Below are 21677 nucleotides of genomic sequence, written 5' to 3' on the forward strand. Positions count from 1 at the left end.
GTCACCGAGTAGATTGTTGCAAAGTAATATAAGATCCAAAGTTGTAATTCAGAATAGTTTTCAAAAGAAGGCCATTAGAATTATATACAAGTCTGATTACCCTGAACAAGCTATTAATTAAATCACAAATTCTTCAATTCAAAGATTTGGTAGATTATCAGACAAATAATGTCTAACAGTAATTGATTTAACACATCACGATAAGTAGATTGAGTGTGGGCACTCTCAAGTTAACATATGTGATTATACTGCCTAATCTGTTACAGAGTATGTTGTTGCCAAGTAATGTAGAATAGATCCAAAGTAGTAATCCAGAATAGTTTTGAAGAGGCCATTAGAATGATAAACAAATCTGATTACCTTGAACATAATAACAAGCTAAGTGTTTAATATGTCCTATGAAGTCAAAATTGGGCACCATCATGTGGTGAAATTTGGAATTGCATCACATCCAATTTTGCCTGGGAACAAACAGATTACATAAATCTTAGTTTTGAATAAGCCACTCCTTCTCAAACAAGTAAACTCTGCCCATTTTGCGCAGTAGATGTTCTGTTAATATCTAGTATTTATACAAAGTCATAATTTAAATTGCTTTCAACCTTCATTCATCGGTTCAACCAACATTACTCGCTCTTATTACCAACTTGTATTGATTTAACTAAGCGTTTAATACTTCCTATCAGGTCTCAAATCGAGATTTGGCAAAATACAATTTCAGCAAATCCAATTTTGCCAGGGAACAAAAATAGATTAAATAAACTAAATAAGTCCTCTTCCCATTAAATAAATCAGAAAAGTCTGTCTTGTAACCAGTCCTCTTCAAACAAGTAAAGTCTGCCCATTTTGTGCCGTAGATTTTGTGTCTATGCCTAGTATTTAAACAAAATCATAATTTAAACGACTTCTTTCCTTCATTCACTTTGGAAATTTGGAATTGCAGCAAATCGAATTTTGGCAGGGAACAAAAATAGATCAATTAAACTAAATAAGTCTTCTTCCCATTAAATAAATTAAAAAAGTCTGTCTTGTAACCAGTCCTTTTCAAACAAGTAAAGTCTGCCCATTTTGTGCCGTCGATTTTGTGTTAATGCCTAGTATTTATACAAAATCATAATTTAAAGGACTTCATTCCTTCATTCACTTTGGAAATTTGGAATTGCAGCACATCAAATTTTGCCTGGGAAGAAAAGTAGATTAAATAAATTTAATAAGTCTTACTACTTCCCATTAAATAAATTAAATACGTCTTACTTGTTCCCACTCCTTTTCAAAACAGTAGTTTAAAACGAGGGCCCTTCACTCAATCTTTAACCTCAACCCCGCACGTTGTGTTGTATCTGTGAATGTTGGTTGTGGCCAAATGATAGTTTTCTTTCATTCGTTTAGGTTCCAAGAAAACTTGATGTAACTCTACTTTTAACTGCCGTTTCAGATAAGCGGGTATTACGTCGCAGTCAAATGCCGCGGATATGACGTAATTGCCCGAACCTCCGCCAAAATTCAAATCTGTTGGCGCGATGGCCGTGAGCCACTGAGCAGCGACGATTATCAACAGAAATATCTTTATTTTCTGCTTGCAACTGGACCGTCTAGAGCGTACACGGTAAGTAACACTCATTGTGTTTAAGGAGATTTACGTTTGTAATAGCAGAAGTGTAGCCGCGTTGCGTTGTACGTGTGAAAATTGGTCGAGGCGAAATGTTAATGTTTAATTTCATTCCTTTAGGTTCCACGGTGTTTGTTGGCTGCAAGTTTTCCACTGCAAGAAGAGGCTCGTATCATTGACCAGGAGCGAGCTACAATGGTGAGTAGCCATAACATTTATGTTAAACACTTCCTATTTCATGTCTAACAGTACTTGATTTAACAAATAACCATAAATAAATACAGTGTGGGCACTGAAGTTAACATATGTGATTATACTGCCTAATCTGTCACGGAGTAGATTGTTGCAAAGTAATATAAGATCCAAAGTTGTAATTCAGAATAGTTTTCAAAAGAAGGCCATTAGAATTATATACAAGTCTGATTACCCTGAACAAGCTATTAATTAAATCACAAATTCTTCAATTCAAAGATTTGGTAGATTATCAGACAAATAATGTCTAACAGTAATTGATTTAACACATCACGATAAGTAGATTGAGTGTGGGCACTCTCAAGTTAACATATGTGATTATACTGCCTAATCTGTTACAGAGTATGTTGTTGCCAAGTAATGTAGAATAGATCCAAAGTAGTAATCCAGAATAGTTTTGAAGAGGCCATTAGAATGATAAACAAATCTGATTACCTTGAACATAATAACAAGCTAAGTGTTTAATATGTCCTATGAAGTCAAAATTGGGCACCATCATGTGGTGAAATTTGGAATTGCATCACATCCAATTTTGCCTGGGAACAAACAGATTACATAAATCTTAGTTTTGAATAAGCCACTCCTTCTCAAACAAGTAAACTCTGCCCATTTTGCGCAGTAGATGTTCTGTTAATATCTAGTATTTATACAAAGTCATAATTTAAATTGCTTTCAACCTTCATTCATCGGTTCAACCAACATTACTCGCTCTTATTACCAACTTGTATTGATTTAACTAAGCGTTTAATACTTCCTATCAGGTCTCAAATCGAGATTTGGCAAAATACAATTTCAGCAAATCCAATTTTGCCAGGGAACAAAAATAGATTAAATAAACTAAATAAGTCCTCTTCCCATTAAATAAATCAGAAAAGTCTGTCTTGTAACCAGTCCTCTTCAAACAAGTAAAGTCTGCCCATTTTGTGCCGTAGATTTTGTGTCTATGCCTAGTATTTAAACAAAATCATAATTTAAACGACTTCTTTCCTTCATTCACTTTGGAAATTTGGAATTGCAGCAAATCGAATTTTGGCAGGGAACAAAAATAGATCAATTAAACTAAATAAGTCTTCTTCCCATTAAATAAATTAAAAAAGTCTGTCTTGTAACCAGTCCTTTTCAAACAAGTAAAGTCTGCCCATTTTGTGCCGTCGATTTTGTGTTAATGCCTAGTATTTATACAAAATCATAATTTAAAGGACTTCATTCCTTCATTCACTTTGGAAATTTGGAATTGCAGCACATCAAATTTTGCCTGGGAAGAAAAGTAGATTAAATAAATTTAATAAGTCTTACTACTTCCCATTAAATAAATTAAATACGTCTTACTTGTTCCCACTCCTTTTCAAAACAGTAGTTTAAAACGAGGGCCCTTCACTCAATCTTTAACCCCAACCCCGCACGTTGTGTTGTATCTGTGAATGTTGGTTGTGGCCAAATGATAGTTTTCTTTCATTCGTTTAGGTTCCAAGAAAACTTGATGTAACTCTACTTTTAACTGCCGTTTCAGATAAGCGGGTATTACGTCGCAGTCATGTGCCGTGGATATGACGTAATTGCCCGAACCTCCGCCAAAATTCAAATCTGTTGGCGCGATGGCCGTGAGCCACTGAGCAGCGACGATTATCAACAGAAATATCTTTATTTTCTGCTTGCAACTGGACCGTCTAGAGCGTACACGGTAAGTAACACTCATTGTGTTTAAGGAGATTTACGTTTGTAATAGCAGAAGTGTAGCCGCGTTGCGTTGTACGTGTGAAAATTGGTCGAGGCGAAATGTTAATGTTTAATTTCATTCCTTTAGGTTCCACGGTGTTTGTTGGCTGCAAGTTTTCCACTGCAAGAAGAGGCTCGTATCATTGACCAGGAGCGAGCTACAATGGTGAGTAGCCATAACATTTATGTTAAACACTTCCTATTTCATGTCTAACAGTACTTGATTTAACAAATAACCATAAATAAATACAGTGTGGGCACTGAAGTTAACATATGTGATTATACTGCCTAATCTGTCACGGAGTAGATTGTTGCAAAGTAATATAAGATCCAAAGTTGTAATTCAGAATAGTTTTCAAAAGAAGGCCATTAGAATTATATACAAGTCTGATTACCCTTAACATAACAACAAGCTATTAATTAAATCACAAATTCTTCAATTCAAAGATTTGGTAGATTATCAGACAAATAATGTCTAACAGTAATTGATTTAACACATCACGATAAGTAGATTGAGTGTGGGCACTCTCAAGTTAACAGATATGATTATACTGCCTAATCTGTTACAGAGTATGTTGTTGCCAAGTAATGTAGAATAGATCCAAAGTAGTAATCCAGAATAGTTTTGAAGAGGCCATTAGAATAATAAACAAATCTGATTACCTTGAACATAATAACAAGCTAAGTGTTTAATATGTCCTATGAAGTCAAAATTGGGCACCATCATGTGGTGAAATTTGGAATTGCATCACATCCAATTTTGCCTGGGAACAAACAGATTAAATAAATCTTAGTTTTGAATAAGCCACTCCTTCTCAAACAAGTAAACTCTGCCCATTTCGCGCAGTAGATGTTCTGTTAATATCTAGTATTTATACAAAGTCATAATTTAAATTGCTTTCAACCTTCATTCATCGGTTCAACCAACATTACTCGCTCTTATTACCAACTTGTATTGATTTAACTAAGCGTTTAATACTTCCTATCAGGTCTCAAGGCAAGATTTGGCAAAATACAATTTCAGCAAATCCAATTTTGCCAGGGAACAAAAATAGATTAAATAAACTAAATAAGTCTTCTTCCCATTAAATAAATCAGAAAAGTCTGTCTTGTAACCAGTCCTCTTCAAACAAGTAAAGTCTGCCCATTTTGTGCCGTAGATTTTGTGTCTATGCCTAGTATTTAAACAAAATCATAATTTAAACGACTTCTTTCCTTCATTCACTTTGGAAATTTGGAATTGCAGCAAATCGAATTTTGCCAGGGAACAAAAATAGATCAATTAAACTAAATAAGTCTTCTTCCCATTAAATAAATTAAAAAAGTCTGTCTTGTAACCAGTCCTTTTCAAACAAGTAAAGTCTGCCCATTTTGTGCCGTCGATTTTGTGTTAATGCCTAGTATTTATACAAAATCATAATTTAAAGGACTTCATTCCTTCATTCACTTTGGAAATTTGGAATTGCAGCACATTAAATTTTGCCTGGGAAGAAAAGTAGATTAAATAAATTTAATAAGTCTTACTACTTCCCATTAAATAAATTAAATACGTCTTACTTGTTCCCACTCCTTTACAAAAAAGTAGTTTAAAACGAGGTCCCTTCACTCAACCTTTAACCCTATTTATTCACCTTCTAGGCTAAGTGTTAAAGGCTAAGTGTTAAAGGCTAAGTGTTAAAGGCTAAGTGTTAAAGGCTAAGTGTTAGAGGCTAAGTGCCAGAGGCTACGCGCCAGAGGCGAGTTTTTGTGGGCTGAAGTTTTAGTGGGGTTAGTGTGAATACAATCCAAAAGAATACAACAGAATACAATACAATAGAATATAATACATAGATTAAATTCAATAGCTCTTACTACTTCCCATTAAATAAATTAAATACGTCTTACTTGTTCCCAATCCTTTTCAAAAAAGTAGTTTAAAACGAGGGCCCTTCACTCAACCTTTAACCTCAACCCCGCACGTCACATTGTGTTGTATCTGTGAATGTTGGTTGTGGCCAAATGATAGTTTTCTTTCATTCGTTTAGGTTCCACGGTGTTTGTTGGCTATGTTTTCCACTGTCAGAAGGATGAAAATACAAAGTACAACGCTTGGACGTGGGCGAAGACGTCACCGGTGAGTCCTTCCTTCCTATTTATTTACCTTCTAGATGCTAGAGGCTAAGTGTTAGAGGCTAAGTGTTAGAGGCTAAGTGTTAAACACAATACGAACAACACAACGATACTGCACTGAACAACACGATACCGCACTGAGAAACACGATACCGCACTGAACAACACGATACCGCACTGAACAACACCATGCCGCACTGAACACCATGCCACACTGAACAACACCATCCCGCACTGAACAACACCATGCCGCACTAAACAACACCATGCCGCACTGAACAACACCATGCCTCACTGAACGACACCATGCCGCACTGAAAGACACCATGCCGCACTGAACGACACCATGCCGCACTGAAAGACACCATCCCGCACTGAACACCATGCCGCACTGAACAACACCATCCTGCACTGAACAACACCATCCCGCACTGAACAACACCATGCCGCACTGAACAACATTATGCCGCACTGAACATTATGCCGCACTGAACAACACCATGCCGCACTGAACAACACCATGCCGCACTGAACAACATTATGCCGCACTGAACAACACCATGCCGCACTGAACAACACCATGCCGCTCTGAACAACACCATGCCGCACTGAACAACATTATGCCGCACTGAACAACACCATGCCGCACTGAACAACACCATCCTGCACTGAACAACACCATGCCGCACTGAACAACATTATGCCGCACTGAACAACATTATGCCGCACTGAACAACACCATGCCGCACTGAACAACACCATGCCGCACTGAACAACACCATGCCGCACTGAACAACATTATAACGCACTGAACAACACCATCCCGCACTGAACAACACCATGCCGCACTAAACAACATTATGCCGCACTGAACAACATTATGCCGAAATGAACAACACCATGCCGCACTGAACAACACCATGCCGCACTGAACAACACCATCCTGCACTGAACAACACCATCCCGCACTGAACAACACCATGCCGCACTGAACAACACCATGCCGCACTGAACAACACCATGCCGCAATGAACAAAACCATCCCGCACTGAACAACATTATGCCGCACTGAACAACATTATGCCGCACTGAACAACACCATGCCGCACTGAACAACACCATGCCGCACTGAACAACACCATCCTGCACTGAACAACACCATGCCGCACTGAACAACACCATGCCGCACTGAACAACATTATGGCGCACTGAACAACATTATGCCGCACTGAACAACACCATGCCGCACTGAACAACACCATGCCGCACTGAACAACACCATGCCGCAATGAACAACACCATCCCGCACTGAACAACACCATGCCGCACTGAGCAACACCATGCCGCACTGAACAACACCATCCTGCACTGAACAACACCATGCCGCACTGAACAACACCATTCCGCACTGAACAACACCATGCCGCACTGAACAACATTACGCTGCACTGAACAACACCATGCCGCACTGAACAACACCATGCCGCACTGAACAACACCATGCCGCATTGAACAACACCATGCCGCATTGAACAACACCATGCCGCACTGAACAACACCATCCTGCACTGAACAACACCATGCCGCATTGAACAACACCATGCCGCACTGAACAACACCATCCTGCACTGAACAACACGATCCCGCACTGAACAACACCATCCCGCATTGAACAACACCATCCTGCACTGAACAACACCATGCCGCACTGAACAACACCATGCCGCACTGAACAACACCATTCCGCACTGAACAACACCATGCCGCACTGAACAACACCATCCCGCACTGAACAACACCATCCCGCACTGAACAACACCATGCCGCATTGAACAACACCATCCTGCACTGAACAACACCATCCTGCACTGAACAACACCATGCCGCACTGAACAACACCATGCCGCACTGAACAACACCATGCCGCACTGAACAACACCATGCCGCATTGAACAACATTATGCCGCACTGAACAACATTATGCCGCACTGAACAACATTATGTCGCACTGAACAACACCATGCCGCACTGAACAACACCATGCCGCACTGACAACACGATCCTTAATTGAACAACACCATCCTGCACTGAACAACACCATCCTGCACTGAACAACACCACCCCGCACTGAACAACACCACCCCGCACTGAACAACACGATCCCGCATTGAACACCATCCCGCACTGAACAACACCATGCCGCACTGAACAACACCATTCCGCACTGAACAACACCATGCCGCACTGAACAACACCATGCCGCACTGAACAACACCATGCCGCACTGAACAACACCATGCCGCACTGAACAACATTATGCCGCACTGAACAACACCATGCCGCACTGAACAACACCATCCCGCACTGAACAACACCATGCCGCATTGAACAACACCATGCCGCACTGAACAACACCATCCTGCACTAAACAACACCATCCCGCACTAAACAACATTATGGCGCACTGAACAACATTATGGCGCACTGGACAACATTATGCCGCACTGAACAACACCATGCCGCACTGAACAACACCATGCCGCACTGAACAACACCATGCCGCACTGAACAACATTATGCCGCACTGAACAACACCATGCCGCACTGAACAACACCATGCCGCACTGAACAACACGATCCCGCATTGAACAACACCATCCTGCACTGAACAACACCATGCCGCACTGAACAACACCATGCCGCACTGAACAACACCATTCCGCACTGAACAACACCATGCCGCACTGAACGACACCATCCTGCACTGAACAACACCATCCCGCACTGAACAACACCATGCCGCATTAAACAACACCATGCCGCACTGAACAACACCATCCTGCACTGAACAACACCATGCCGCACTGAACAACACCATGCCGCACTGAACAACACCATGCCGCACTGAACAACACCATGCCGCACTGAACAACATTATGCCGCACTAAACAACATTATGTCGCACTGAACAACACCATGCCGCACTGAACAACACCATGCTGCACTGAACAACATTATGCCGCACTGAACAACACGATCCCGCATTGAACAACACCATCCCGCAGTGAACAACACCATGCCGCATTGAACAACACCATGCCGCACTGAACAACACCATGCTGCACTGAACAACATTATGCTGCACTGAACAACACGATCCTGCATTGAACAACACCATGCCGCACTGAACAACACCATCCTGCACTGAACAACACCATGCCGCACTGAACAACACCATGCCGCACTGAACAACATTATGCCGCACTGAAAAACACCATGCCGCACTGAACAACACCATCCCGCACTGAACAACACCATGCCGCATTGAACAACACCATGCCGCACTGAACAACACCATGCTGCACTGAACAACATTATGCTGCACTGAACAACACGATCCTGCATTGAACAACACCATGCCGCACTGAACAACACCATCCTGCACTGAACAACACCATCCTGCACTGAACAACACCACCCCGCACTGAACAACACAATCCCGCATTGAACAACACCATCCCGCACTGAACAACACCATGCCGCACTGAACAACACCATTCCGCACTGAACAACACCATGCCGCACTGAACAACACCATGCCGCACTGAACAACACCATGCCGCACTGAACAACACCATGCCGCAATGAACAACACCATGCCGCACTGAACAACATTATGCCGCACTGAACAACACCATGCCGCACTGAACAACACCATCCCGCACTGAACAACACCATGCCGCATTGAACAACACCACGCCGCACTGAACAACACCATCCTGCACTGAACAACACCATCCCGCACTAAACAACACCATGCCGCACTGAACAACATTATGGCGCACTGGACAACATTATGCTGCACTGAACAACACCATGCCGCACTGAACAACACCATGCCGCACTGAACAACACCATGCCGCACTGAACAACACCATGCCGCACTGAACAACATTATGCCGCACTGAACAACACCATGCCGCACTGAACAACACCATGCCGCACTGAACAACACCATCCTGCACTGAACAACACCATGCCGCACTGAACAACACCATGCCGCACTGAACAACACCATTCCGCACTGAACAACACCATGCCGCACTGAACAACACCATCCTGCACTGAACAACACCATTCCGCACTGAACAACACCATGCCGCATTGAACAACACCATGCCGCACTGAACAACACCATCCTGCACTGAACAACACCATGCCGCACTGAACAACACCATGCCGCACTGAACAACACCATGCCGCACTGAACAACATTATGCCGCACTGAACAACATTATGCCGCACTAAACAACATTATGTCGCACTGAACAACACCATGCCGCACTGAACAACACCATGCTGCACTGAACAACATTATGCCGCACTGAACAACACGATCCCGCATTGAACAACACCATCCCGCAGTGAACAACACCATGCCGCATTGAACAACACCATGCCGCACTGAACAACACCATGCTGCACTGAACAACATTATGCTGCACTGAACAACACGATCCTGCATTGAACAACACCATGCCGCACTGAACAACACCATCCTGCACTGAACAACACCTTTCCACACTGAACAACACCATGCCGCACTGAACAACATTATGCCGCACTGAACAACACCATGCCGCACTGAACAACACCATGCCGCACTGAACAACACCATGCCGCACTGAACAACACCATGCCGCAATGAACAACACCATCCCGCACTGAACAACACCATGCCGCATTGAACAACACCATGCCGCACTGAACAACACCATCCCGCACTGAACAACACCACCCCGCACTGAACAACACCATCCCGCATTGAACAACACCATCCCGGACTGAACAACACCATGCCGCACTGAACAACACCATTCCGCACTGAACAACACCATGCCGCACTGAACAACACCATGCCGCACTGAACAACACCATGCCGCACTGAACAACACCATGCCGCACTGAACAACATTATGCCGCACTGAACAACACCATGCCGCACTGAACAACACCATCCCGCACTGAACAACACCATGCCGCATTGAACAACACCATGCCGCACTGAACAACACCATCCTGCACTGAACAACACCATCCCGCACTGAACAACACCATGCCGCACTGAACAACATTATGGCGCACTGAACAACATTATGCCGCACTGAACAACACCATGCCGCACTGAACAACACCATGCCGCACTGAACAACACCATGCCGCACTGAACAACATTATGCCGCACTGAACAACATTATGCCGCACTGAACAACACCATGCCGCACTGAACAACACCATGCCGCACTGAACAACACCATGCCGCACTGAACAACACGACGTCGCACTGAACAACACGACGCCGCACAGAACAACACGACGCCGCACAGAATAACACAATACCGCACAGAACAACACAATACCGCACAAACAGTTTTAGATAATATTACGTCGCAGTCATGTGACGCGGACATGACGTCAATAGGCGGAACTCACGGCAAAATTATAATCCGTGGGCGTGGCTTGCAACAGGAAGTAGGAAAGCGGCAGTTCTGGCAAACAAGACACAGCTTTTAGTAAGACGATGACTAACAAGGCAAATATTTTTGTTTTCAGCTTGCAACTTGACCGTCTAGAGCGTACAAGGTAATTACAACTGTTTTTTTTTAGCCCTGAAAAGCAAGGGAGTGTGGCGTTTGGGAGGAATGTCGAACTCGGCGTCTGCTTCCAGCCACAGACGCCAAATTTCGACGATTATTTCGACTGGTCAACGGTTGTAAATTATTGCGTTGACTAAAAACTTTATTTAACTCTACTCTTAACTTTGCCGTTTCAGATATGCGGGTATTACACCGCGGAAATGACGTCAATAGGCTGAACTCTCGCCAAAATTCAAATCTGTGGGCGCAATGGCCTTGAGCGAGACACCGGATACAAACACGACGATTATCAACAGAAATATCTTTATTTTCCGCTTGCAAGTGGACCGTCTAGAGCGTACACGGTAAGTACAACTCATTGTGTTTAAAAAGATTTACGTTTGTGTAGTTTGCGTTGCGTTGTATCTGTGAATGTTGGTTGAGGCTAAATGTTAATGTTTAATTTCATTCCTTTAGGTTCCACGGTGTTTGTTGGCTGTATGTTTTCCACTGCAAGAAGAGGCTCGTATCATTGACCAGCAGGAGCTACAATGGTGAGTACCCCTTTCGTCTTCCATTTATGTTAAACACTTCCTATTTCATGTCTAACAGTACTCGATTTAACAAATAACCATAAATAAATACAGTGTGGGCAGTCACGTTAACATATGTGATTATCCTGCCTAATATGTTTATCACAAATATGTCACTAATCACTAATATGTTTATTTGTTTATCACAACACCTTTGGACCTTCAGCAATCGATTATTTACCTTCATCTACATAGAGACAGAACGATGGTGTCTTAAACATCTCATTCATTTCACCAAATAACTTCACGCAGGTGGATAACGGCCGTCTCGGTCACGCTATGTTGCGTGATGCAGTTTTGAAGAACCAAATGCATTTATTCAATGAATAAGTCAAGCTAGTTCTATGTTTATGATGTTGTAAGTTACGGTACCGATTGAAGTTGAGTTCGAAGCCAGTGGAAAACAGCGCTGCGTTTGTGCTCTCCAGGTACAAATGTTGTGATCTCTGACTGACGACCGGGCGAGACTCGAGTAAGAGATGTCCAAACGAGCTCCGGCAGGGCGGGCCAAGGCGGAGCGAACGGACGCCCTTCAGGCCGCCAATGACGAGCTGAGAACCAAACTGATGGACGTCCAGTTAGAACTTCAGCAGGAGAAGAACAAGGTGAAAACCTCAACAGACAGACACTGCCTGCCTCCCTGCCTGCCTCCCTGCCTGCCTCCCTGCCTGCCTCCCTCCCTCCCAGTTTTCCCGATGTAGATTAGACATGCGTGTGCCATGACTGTGTCAGCCTACATCAACAAATGCACCGAGGACGTCAGCACCACTAAGAATATCATCACCCGGGGCAACCAACGACCCTGGATGACTGAGGAGGTACGTCAAACGCTACGAGCGCGGAACTCTGCCTTCAAGTCTGGTGACAAGGAGACACTGAGGACAGCGAGAGCCAACTTGAACCGTGCCATCAGGATAGCGAAGCGAGACCGCAGTCGAAAATTTCAGGATCGTTTCCACGACGTCAAAAACATCAGGAGTATGTGGCAAGGCATACGGGCGATTACAGACTACAACTCACCCTCCCCCCCCCCGGTGGGTGTAGTTGATGCTGACTTTCTAAATGGTCTAAATAACTTCTTTGGGAGGTTCGAGGCACTAAACGGCACTCCAGCAGTTAAAACTGTCCCCCATCAGGAAGAGGAGGTACTCTGCCTTGACTCCGCCGATGTGTTGAAGACCCTGAGGAGAGTCAACCCCTGTAAGGCCCCTGGCCCCGACAACATTCCTGGGCGTGTGTTCAGGGAATGTGCAAGTCATCTGGCTGGGGTCATCACAGACATTTTTAACACCTCGCTGGGCCAAGCCACAGTGCCGGCGTGCTTTAAGACTGCCTCCATCATTCCGGTGCCGAAGAAACCTCAAATCACCTCATTTAATGATTACCGGCCTGTTGCACTGACTCCGGTTATGATGAAGTGCTTCGAAAGGCTGCTTAAAGGTCACATCGTTTCCAGACTCCCCCTATTATTTGACCCGTTCCAGTTTGCCGACCGGCAAAACCGCTCCACTCAGGACGCCATCTCCTCCGTTCTTCACCTGAGCCTGGCTCACCTGGAGGAGAAGAACACCCATGTGCGGAGGCTGTTCCTGGACTTCAGCTCAGCGTTTAACACCATCATCCCACAGCATCTGGTAGGAAAATTGGAACACCTGGGCTTCAACACCCCCCTTCGCAACTGGCTGCTAGACTTCCTCACCAACAGACCTCAGTCAGTCCGGGTCGGACAGAACACCTCTGATGTCATCACCCTCAGCACAGGCTCCCTTCAGGGCTGCGTCCTGAGCCCCCTGCTGTGCACCCTGATGACACACGACTGCGTCCTCAGGTTCACCACCAATCACATCGTGAAGTCAGCAGACGACACAACGGTGGTGGGGCTCATCAGAGACAACAACGACCTGGACTACAGAGAGGAGGTGGAGCAGCTGGTGGGCTGGTGCAGAGAAAACAGCCTGATCCTGAATGAGGAGAAGATGAAGGAGATCATCGTCGACTTCAGGAAAAAACAGCCTCACCACGCTCCACTGATCATCAACAGCTCAGCTGTGGAGGTGGTCAGCACCACCAAATTCCTGGGGGTCCACATCACAGAAGACCTCACCTGGACTATGAACACTACGGCACTGGTCAAGAGGGCACAGAAGCGCTTGTACTTCCTGCGGAGGATGAGGAGAGCCCACCTGCCCCCACCCATCATGAGGACGTTCTACAGGAGCACCATAGAGAGCATTCTGACAAGCTGTCTCTCTGTGTGGTGTGGAGGCTGCACCGCCTCCGATTGGAAGAACGTGAGGAGAGTGGTGAGGACAGCAGAGAGGATCATAGGGGCTCCTCTTCCCTCCATTCAGGACATTTCATCTCAGCGCTGCATGTCCCGTGCCCGTAACATCATCAATGACCCATCACACCCCCACCATGGACTGTTCTCCCTGCTGCCCTCTGGGAAGAGGTTTGCAGCATCCGCTGCAGGTCCACCAGGTTCTGCAACAGCTTTTTCCCTGCTGTCATCAGACTGTTGAACACTAGAACTGTTGAGCTCTAAACTGAACTCTGCATCACACATTCACAGAACTGTACTTTATGACACTACGGACCTCTATCTTGCACTATCTCGCACTACCAACTTTACTGAACTTGTATAAACCCTTTAAATAGAAGTTTAATACATGGTTTAGCATTCCTCTGCACACTCTTGAATACTGTTTTGCCTACTTGCACTATTGCATAATTATCACTGCTGCACTTTATACTTATTTTTAATATATATATATATACATATATAGTATATATGTATATATATATATTTTCATAGGATATGTTACTTCTATTCAACTGCAATATCACTACTTTGTTGTAAGACGTATGCAACGGAATTTCGTTTTGTATGCACCATGTGCAGACAAGATGACAATAAAGTTTGTCTAAGTCTAAGTCATGTCAGGTCAGCTGTCTGGAGAGAGAGAGAAGTCAGGACCTGCGGGCGGAGCACCACCGTGCCACCGCCGCCATGACGGAACTCAAAAGCAAACTCCATGAGGAGAAGCAGAAAGAGTTAGCCATTACCAGGGAGACATTACTGCGGCAGCATGAAATGGAGCTGATGAGAGTGATCAAAATCAAAGATGGAGAGATCCAGCGACTGAATGCCTTGGTCCTCAGCCTGAGGGACGGCTCCATGGACAAGGTGATCCGCTCTATCCGTGTCTGACTATCCGCACGCCACGTCGGGCTTCGATGCGGCCGCTACCGTATTGTGTAGCTTGTCCCCAGTAAGCGTCGCGGCGCTCCGTTGCGGTCTCAACGGCCCGGTGTGGCGCAATGTCTGCTCAGGTGAGGAGGGGGGGCGCTTTGCTGGCGGAGGTGGAGGAGACGCGGCGGTGTCGGGAGACCGAGCGGTGTCGCCTCCACCAGGAGCGCGGAAGAAGCCCTGGCAGCGGCCCAGCAGGCCTGGCAGTCCCGAGCGGCCGAGCTCCGATCGGCTCATCACCAGCATCGGGAGGAGCTGAGCCGAACCAAGAGAGACTGCGAGAGGGAGATCCGCCGACTGGTAGGACTGATCAGATGCGCGGTGCGTGGCTATGTTCCCAATTTCGTTGTATACCTGCAGTGCAATGACACCTAAGGCATTCTATTCTATTCTATTTCACAAGAAGAAAATGTCCGGTTGCTCGCTTCGCTTTTGTCACAGCAAAGGTGTTCTAGTCGATTCCAGAAAAAAATTGGCCGGTTGCTCTCTTTGTTTTTGTCACAATTCTGGCAAATGAGTTTGCCCGCCTGCCTGAGCGCTCCCCGTTTGTACATCCAGACGGATGAGATCAAGCTGAAAGACAGAGCGGTTAGTGTTTTGGATGAAGCCCTGGGGCCGGCCACGTCCACCGCCTTCAGCTGCAGACTCAGGCTGCCGAGCAGCAGATCGCTGCCCTGAGGGATTCCCAAAGGGCGGGCCTAAACTACCCTGGAAGTGGGGTCAACGCCGCTACTAGCAATCCTCTTCATTGCGTAAGCCACCTCATCACACACTTGCAGTACGCATGACTTAGTTCGTTGCTGGAGGAAGGTAGCACAAAAACAGTTTTGAACTTTGAACGAGTGCTTGTGTGTGTGTGTTGCGGGGCGTTTTCAGTCTCAGGAGGATCGGGACACGCGACGGTTTCATCTGAAAATCGCTGAGCTCAGCGCAGTCATCAGGAAACTGGAGGATCGAAACGCCCTGCTTTCTGAAGAGCGCAATGAACTGGTAATTTATTGACGGCACGCTTGAAGGTTTGCGCTACGTTTGATGCGCGCCATCCAGCGAGGCACCCATTGCGCTTGCTTATTAGTTGAGCGGCGCGGCGAGTCGGTTGCCTGGTAGATGTCTTTTATTGGGAGCCAAAGCCACGATTCCGTTCAAACCGATGCAAAAGGAATGGATACATTCTGGCCCGCGTGTTGTGCGTCTTTCACATCCCGCACTTCATGCTTGCAGCTAAAGCGACTGAGAGAAACAGAAAGCCAGTTTCTGCCACTCCTGTACAAAAACAAACGCCTGAGCAGGAAGAATGAAGAACTCTCGCTGGTAATGTGTCGCCTTGAAAACAAAGTGCGCTTTGTCACCCAGGAGAACGAGGAGATGGCAAGCTTGGTAAGTCGACGCGGACAACGGCGGCGTGCCAACAGAGTCCACTGCATTTGTGTTCCACAGAGAAGGCCTAGTTCGCTCAATGACCTGGACCGCGGTTGCGGCCAGCAGGACGGTGAAATGGAGTTCCTTCAAGTTGTGGAGCAGCGGCACATCATCGACGACTTGTCCAAGGTCTTCAGGCAGGCGACTCGGTGCACGTACGGCAGCGCCGCGCTCGCTCGCTGTCGCCAGGAAACCTTTTCCGTCCAAAGCTTGGCCGGCGGCCGCCATCCAAAAAATTGGCCCCTTAAATTCCGACCTTTCAAGCAGGAGCATTGTGCGCACGCGTTTGAACACGCTTTAGACTTGTTTTGCCGTTTTCAGCAGCTCAAAGCTCCCGTTTTGTCAGCGCCTTTGCCACTCGCTGTGCGCTGAAAACGACGGACTTGCCCGGCTGCTCAGCCCGTCAACCATGAGCCGCGAGCGCGACGTCATTGTCCGTAGGCAGCTAGTGGCAAAATGCACCCTGTTAGAGTTGCGCTCGCTCCAACTTATTTTGCAAGAACCACACGGGAGACAAGTAAGTTCTTTTGGACACCTGTAGGTGGAGAGTCCATCCGTTGTACGAATGAAGTCTGACTCTCGGCTCCTGCACGAGCATTTTAATTAAGAGAAACAGGGTGGGTGTAAGAGTGGATTGAATAGAGGAAGCCCTTGACCTCTAGTCAAAACATAGCAAGGGGTGTTTTACGACTTTGTGTAGGAAGGGATAAGCGATAGGGATAAATAAGGGATAAATAATATTATTTATTACAGGTCGCAGTCAAAGTCAAAGCAACACAATGATACGATAAAGATAATCTGGAAAACCCTGACACACCCTGTAGTTGTCACTTTTGGAAAAGACGAGCGTCCCTCCAATCATCGCCGGTGACGTGTTTTTCAGGCTCTGGAGACAGGAGCTCATGTCAGAAATGTCATTGTGAGTCGCGTTTGTTTCTGCGCCGGAGCCGTTCGTTCCCTTTGCATCCAAAGAATCTCAAAGGCGGATTATTTGTGTCGACAGGAGAGAGATTTGCTGCTACGATACCGACGTCGAGAATCTCTGAGGAGGAACAAAGCGTGAGGTCCTGCAAGGTGAGTCTGTTTGTTTGCGGCTGCTTGGTGTTGCGCAAGATGAAATGGCCTTTTTCTCGCTATCGTTCCTCTCGTCGATTCATCGTGAGGTGTCGCTTCAGTTTGTTCAGAGAGATGTTTGCTTCCGCGCCCGCAGGTCATCGAAACATTTTACGGCTACGACGAAGACGTGTTGGTGGACTCGGACGGATCGTCCTTGTCTTTTCACACCGACAGAACACCCGACACGGAACCCGAAGAGGTAGCCCGCCATTTCTGCCAGCGTATTGGCACCAAACATTCCTCTTCAGCCTGGAATCGGACTCGTCTTTGTGTCGCGGGTGCTTTGTCGCCGGTCTGACTGATTCTGGTACTAGTGCTGTGTTGCATTGGTGTGTGCATGAAGAGGCGGAGCTTCGCTACCGCCAGCTGACGCAAGAATATCAAGCGCTGCAACGAGCCTACGCTCTGCTAGCCCAGACCAGCGAAAGGGGACTACGACGCCGAGAAGGAGATCAAGGTGGCGCCCCTTCCCGCAACCCCCGGCCGGGTCGCAGCCTCCCCGTTCTCACCCAGCCTCGGGTGTTCTCTGGTCTGAAAGGAGGAGGAGGAGCCTCCCTCCTCCTCCTTTCAGACCAGAGAAAAGCTGATGGTAGAAATGGGTCACTATCAAAGCAGAGTAGCAGATCTGGAGTCAGCGCTGAAGCAACAAGGACAGGTAAGCTCATCAATGAGCACACCTTTTTCTCAGACAAAATAGCTACATTCTTCAGTCACTCATCCGTCTGGCATTACTGGACCAACCCCCCCCCCCCCCCCCCCCCCCCCGAACGTGGCTGGGAAAATGCGGAGAAAAGCAAATGTCATTTTCCAGTCAACCAAAGAATTTGTGGATGAAAATGACACAACATTCCAAAGCTGTACACGCGTTTGTCTCTTCTAGAATGTCAAGTGGGTGGAGGAGAAGCAGCTGCTGCGTCAGAGCAATCAGCAGTTGGCCGAAAAGGTGACGGAAAGAAAGGCGCTGGGCGGAGTCGCTTGGCGTCACACCTGTCGGGAAGCCCCGCAGATGAGGTCTGACTGTCTTTTCAGGTCAGGCGGATGGAGGCGGAAGAAGCGCGTCTGAAAGAGCACATCCAGGATATCCGAGACCAAAACGAACTGCTTGAGTTCCGCATCCTGGAGCTGGAGGTGGGAAGACTCGCACAAGCGTGTTGAGGCCAGAGATGTGACGGACGGACGGACGGACGGACGGACGGATGCATGCCTCTGCCTTTCAGGAGAGGGAGTGGCGCTCCCCCGTCTTGAAGTTTCTGCAAGTCTGTTTCCCAGACGGCCTCAGCCCTTTGCAGATCTACTGCGAGGCCGAGGGCGTGAGCGTACGTAAGGCGTCCCTCGCAACCCTAACCTTAACCCGAGGTCCCAGAACACCTTACATTGCTCCTTGCGCCTTTCCCCCGGACATCGTCATCAGTGATCTGATGAAGAAGCTGGACATCCTGGGCTATAACGCCGTAAGTGTATGTCGAACTCCTTATGTTCGCACTCCACGAGACTCGGCGGCTCAAATGTGACTTTTGGAAGGCTTTGCGCTGAAAGAAGCTTGTTGACGCTGTGCCTTTGGGCTCTTGCAGAATCTCACCAACGAGGAGCAGGTGGTCGTGATTCACGCCAGGACCCTTCTCACCCTAGCCGAGAAGGTAACGCGCACGTCCACGCACGCTCTCGCATTCTGCTTATGTGACAGCAGCCTTTCCTCAGTGGTTAGAATACATCAAAGTGACCAAGTCAGCACTTCAACAGAAGATGTTGGACATTGAAAGTGAGAAGGTAGACAGACACGCGACATCAGCCAAGGGGAACTCCGGCAATGTGCCCCAACAATTCTGACCTTGAGCTGTGCTAGGATATGTTCTGCAAGCAGAAGGGCTACCTGGATGAAGAGTTGGACTTCAGGAAGTGTTCCATGGACCAGGCTCATAAGGTAAGCCGCCCTCAAATCTCCCGCCGGACCACTGATGGACGAGGATTGCGGCCCAGAGGATCCTGGAGCTGGAGGCCATGTTGTACGAGGCGCTACCGCAGCGGGACTGCCCCGCCACGGACGGCGAAAAAGCCAGCCACGCTGGCGTGAATGACGTGCTGACGGCGGATCAGAGAGAAGAGCTTAGGAGCGCCGTGGACCAATGGAAGCGAGCCCTGATGTGCGAGTTGAGGGAGCGCGACGCTTGCATCCTCCAAGAGAGAATGGATCTGCTGCACAGCGCGCAACAGGTAAGGGCCCAAAGCCAGCCCGGCACTTACTTGCACGCTTACTGGCTTTTGAATGCCACTTTCCATTTGTCCGTCCTAGAGGAACAAAGAGCTGAAAGAATTCATCGAAGCTCAGAAGAGACAAATCAAACAATTGGAGGAAAAGTTTCTGTTTCTCTTTCTATTCTTCTCCTTGGCCTTCATTCTGTGGCCCTAACACCAGCTGGTGAGTGAGCTCCAGCGGCACCGCACTCGACACCTCCGATACACTGCCAGCCGGTCTCAGACGTTGGCAGACGCTCCGATGCCAACGTATACCCCCCGCCACGGTGACAGAGGCACCGCGTCACACCGGCGCTCATCCAATCAGAAGGCAGGAAAAGCAAATTCACATGCAGGGCACTTTTGAACCAGAAGAGAGCGCCACAAAAAACGGTTGTTGCCCCAAACGCGCACTAAAAAGGGTCAGAATAACAAGAGTCCCACTGGCCAGCCGGGGCCACCCGTCCAGCTGTTTCTTCAGGGGGGAAAAAAATTGGAGTCACCGGTGAGTACATTTTGCATTTAGCTCTGCTTTTCTGCTTCTGTCTTCAAGTGTGTGGCATCCTGCGATCAAAGAGTCAGCCAACCCCAAAGCGGTTGACCTCAACGTCCCACCACCATGCCTACCAGAGCAGGTGACGTGATGCTTTGGACATCCTTCCGTCTCAGATGCCCAAAAGTACTCTTTGCCACATCTGCGGCAATACGGTGTCTTTTCAAAGGTGCAAATAAATCCAGCGTGGGCGGAACACGCACGTCTTCGGTTTTTCCCGCTTTGTTTGTGTGACAGCTGTTGTGAAAATTTTATACAAATAAAGTTGTATAGTACAGGTTTGGCCAAGCCGCAACTCCCGAACCGCATGCGGCTCTTTTATGTTCATATCAACATTTGTGTGTGTGTGTGTGTGTGTGGGGGGGGGGGGGGTTGTGCGTGTTGGCTTCACTTGAGTTCAATTTGGTATTTTGGTCAAAAGCGCATGTGGTGAAATTCCACAAAGTAGGATGGGCAAACACATTTCTTTAAACTATGAGTGTCAATTGGGCTCTCGAAATGGCAGGGAAAAGATGCACAGCAAAACGAAAATACGTAGATGAACACAGGACGTTTTAATCAGAGTGGGAAAGTTTCTATTTTTTGTTGAACGTGATGGCAAACCATTCTGCCTGATATGTCAGACCTCAGCGCATTTCAAAGATTCAAATCTTCAGCGCCATGCACTTCAGCTCACTCCATGCTAACATTGATCAGGCGTCGAACCCGCATCATCATGCTTAAGAGGTGGCCATGCTAACCAGTGCGCCATTATGTCAACGCATAATAACTAAGTCTACTGGTCAAAACAGCGGTTACTATATGACGTCGCTACGTCGTGGTCACGTGACGCAGACAAGACGTCAATGGACGTGGGCAGAGTTAACTTGTTTAAAAGGGAGTAGGCAGAAGAAATATTTAATTTATTTAAATCTATTTTGAGTGCACACCATTATGCCAATGCATAACAACTGTAAATCTACTAAACAAAACAGCGGTTGCTATATGACATCTGCCACGTCGTGGTCACGTGACATACGTGACGTCGATGGGCGTAACTTTCGCCGGAATTCAAATCCGCGGGGAGAGTTAACTTGTTTAAAAGAGAGTGGGCAGAAGAATTATTTAATTTATTTAAATCTATTTGGTGTGTGCGCCATTATGTCAATGCATAACAACTGTAAGTCTACTAAACAAAACAGCGGTTGCTATT

The 21677-nt window shown here is 46.8% G+C and overlaps 2 protein-coding genes across 2 annotated transcripts; both read left to right on the forward strand.

Moving 5' to 3' along the window:
* Positions 1-16041: 16041 nt before the first annotated feature.
* On the forward strand, positions 16042-18921 carry LOC148378434 (janus kinase and microtubule-interacting protein 3-like). The gene is made up of 7 exons (XM_088367906.1): positions 16042-16155; positions 16387-17503; positions 17588-17658; positions 17795-17899; positions 18044-18355; positions 18581-18643; positions 18730-18921. Exons 5-7 carry the CDS (start codon positions 18287-18289, stop codon positions 18853-18855), a joined length of 258 nt encoding a protein of 85 aa, XP_088224032.1. The 5' UTR covers positions 16042-16155; positions 16387-17503; positions 17588-17658; positions 17795-17899; positions 18044-18286; the 3' UTR covers positions 18856-18921.
* LOC148378435 (janus kinase and microtubule-interacting protein 3-like) lies at positions 18897-19527 on the forward strand. The gene is made up of 3 exons (XM_088367896.1): positions 18897-19151; positions 19272-19337; positions 19399-19527. The coding sequence occupies exons 1-3, from the start codon at positions 18897-18899 to the stop codon at positions 19525-19527; spliced, it is 450 nt and encodes a 149-aa protein (XP_088224022.1).
* Positions 19528-21677: the final 2150 nt, after the last annotated feature.

This window comes from Syngnathus floridae, unplaced genomic scaffold, assembly GCF_059516105.1.
Source record: "Syngnathus floridae isolate MCC-2025c unplaced genomic scaffold, RoL_Sflo_1.0 HiC_scaffold_45, whole genome shotgun sequence".
NCBI classification, from domain to species: Eukaryota; Metazoa; Chordata; class Actinopteri; order Syngnathiformes; family Syngnathidae; genus Syngnathus; species Syngnathus floridae.